At 46.5% G+C, this 2,119-nt stretch overlaps 1 protein-coding gene across 2 annotated transcripts in view; it reads right to left on the bottom strand.

Annotated features, from left to right (window-relative positions):
* Positions 1 to 2,119, bottom strand: part of Sec23b (SEC23 homolog B, coat complex II component) — a 34,890-nt gene that overhangs the window by 20,765 nt on the left and 12,006 nt on the right. For both annotated transcript variants that reach the window (XM_021194398.1, XM_021194397.1), the window contains exons 8-9: positions 1,472 to 1,630; positions 1,044 to 1,159 (exon numbers count right to left, since the gene is read on the bottom strand). In XM_021194398.1, coding sequence (XP_021050057.1) covers positions 1,044 to 1,159; positions 1,472 to 1,630 — 275 coding nt within the window. The remainder of the gene's footprint in view (positions 1 to 1,043; positions 1,160 to 1,471; positions 1,631 to 2,119) is intronic.

Below are 2,119 nucleotides of genomic sequence, written 5' to 3'. Positions count from 1 at the left end.
TCTCTCTCTCTCTCACACACACACACACACACACACACACACACACACACACACACACACAAATAAGTTAAAGGGAAAAGAGCTGCAGAATCTCCAGCCCCACACATGGCTCTCTGTAGCTACGGCTCCTCGGACTGTGCCATGTATTCCAGTCCATGGGATCTTGGGCAGTGTAGGTTCCGATTCAGCAAGTGGGAAATGAGGGCTAAGAGGTTCCCAGAGAAACCAAGGCTGTGTGTGCTCAAACTGTTCTACATTAGAATCACTGGAGGAAAACTGAAGAATGCTGATACCCAAGTCACAGCCTGTGTCCATTACATTAGGCTGTTGGGGACTAGGATGGGAAACATGACAGATACAGCAGCTTGTCTCACTGTCCTTTTACCAGAGTTCCCTAGGTGACACTAATGTGCAGCTGAACCTCAGACTTAGGGCTCCACCTCAGCGCTTCTTGCACGTTCACGAGCACCCACAGCTAGAGCACTGCTCCCCAAGAGTTTTGGGTGGAGAGGGTCTGAAGAAAGCCAAAGAACATTCCTAATCAGTTCCCTGGAGCCCGAGGTTCCTGATCACTGAAAGCTGAGAATTTATGTTCACTTGAGGACAATAGGACTTGGTGGCAAGTGTACCCCATAAGGTGACAGTGTGACTGACATTCGTCACACAGTCATTAGCCAGGTCAAGCTTCTTCTAATTACTTGACACTGACCCTCAGATGGCATTTACTCATTATCACAAATGTGCACTGCTGAAGGCCCAGTACTCTACACTAGCTTGATGGCCTAGTATGCTGGCAAGTCTAACAACTCCAAAGGAAACAAAGTTACTCGGATGCAACTTGTTGCCAGTGAAGTCCTGAGACCTCTTCTAAGCACTGCTTCCTCCTCCACAGGGCCCACAGTGCCTTTCCAGCCAAGGATTCCAAACCTCAGAACAACCTCAAAACTCGGAAGCTGGCCTCACTCACTCCTGTAACTCCATCCTTCATTCATTCACTCGCCCCTATAACTCCCCTATTTCCCAGGTGACGAATGTGAACATACCCTGTAAGATTTGGACAGCACTTCATCTCCAGAAGTCCAGTTTGATCAAGGGCACAAGCATAAATATCAATGCAGTGGCCATTTGTAGCAGTTCGATTAGCAAGCATCTCATAATGCTGTAAAGAAAGAAAACTATTAGGAGACAGAATATAGTTCCCGAGGTACATCTTACCACACCTAAAGATGTAATCGACAACAGGAGCATGGAGTTCACCACCTATAAAAAGTCGTGTAAAGTCAAAATGCAGCTTAGAGTCCTTAATTCCTTAAACACTCTACCTAGTCAGGCAGGGTCAGTAAGTTCAAAGGAGGCAAGACATGAAGAGTGTTGCTACACAATCACTACTCAGCAGGTGGCCATCAGTGATCGGAGCAGTCCACGTGCGGCTGTGCGACTGTCCTTATAGCTGGAATCCGAGGGTACCAACCTTGGTTGCCTTCTTCATGAATCGTGCATTATCTTTCTCGATATCGTGCCAGGAACGAATAGGAGTCTTCAACTCATCTCCAACCACCATGCCAGGCCCTTGGGTAGGGGGCCCGCCAGTGAACAGCATGATCCTGGCTCCAGTGTTTGGGAAAGTACCCTGAAAATAGAGTCAGAGGGAAGATTGTGGCAGACACACACAGTTCCACCTCTGAGCATGGTTTTGGTCTCTATAATCAAGTCCTCCAAAGACAACTTTCCACATTCCCGCCCTCTCACAGGTTCTTGGCAGAGTAACACTCACGGCAGGGGAGAAGAGTGGTTCTTACTTTCTTCCAACCATATGGTTTGGACTTCTAGATACTTCAGGGAAAGCACTCTCTACTGCTCCAATTCCTTTAGTTTTTCATAAAAATTTTGGTATTTGCAAACTACTGAGGTCTTCCTCAATGTAGATAATAATGACTGAAACATTTTCTGATATATAAGCAAAAGGCTAACTTAATGCACAACAAATTTTCCAGGAAAGCTAACAAGAACAAGAATAGCTTGTATGGTTAAGAGCACTGACTGTTCTTCCAGAGGTCCTGAGTTCAATTCCCAGCAACCACATGGTGGCTCACAACCATCTGTAATGGGATCTGATGCC

The sequence above is a fragment of the Mus pahari genome, chromosome 3 (genome assembly GCF_900095145.1).
Source record: "Mus pahari chromosome 3, PAHARI_EIJ_v1.1, whole genome shotgun sequence".
Taxonomy (NCBI): Eukaryota; Metazoa; Chordata; class Mammalia; order Rodentia; family Muridae; genus Mus; species Mus pahari.
The sequence above is the reverse complement of the archived record's forward strand: the minus strand, read 5'-3'. Positions and strand labels throughout refer to the sequence as shown.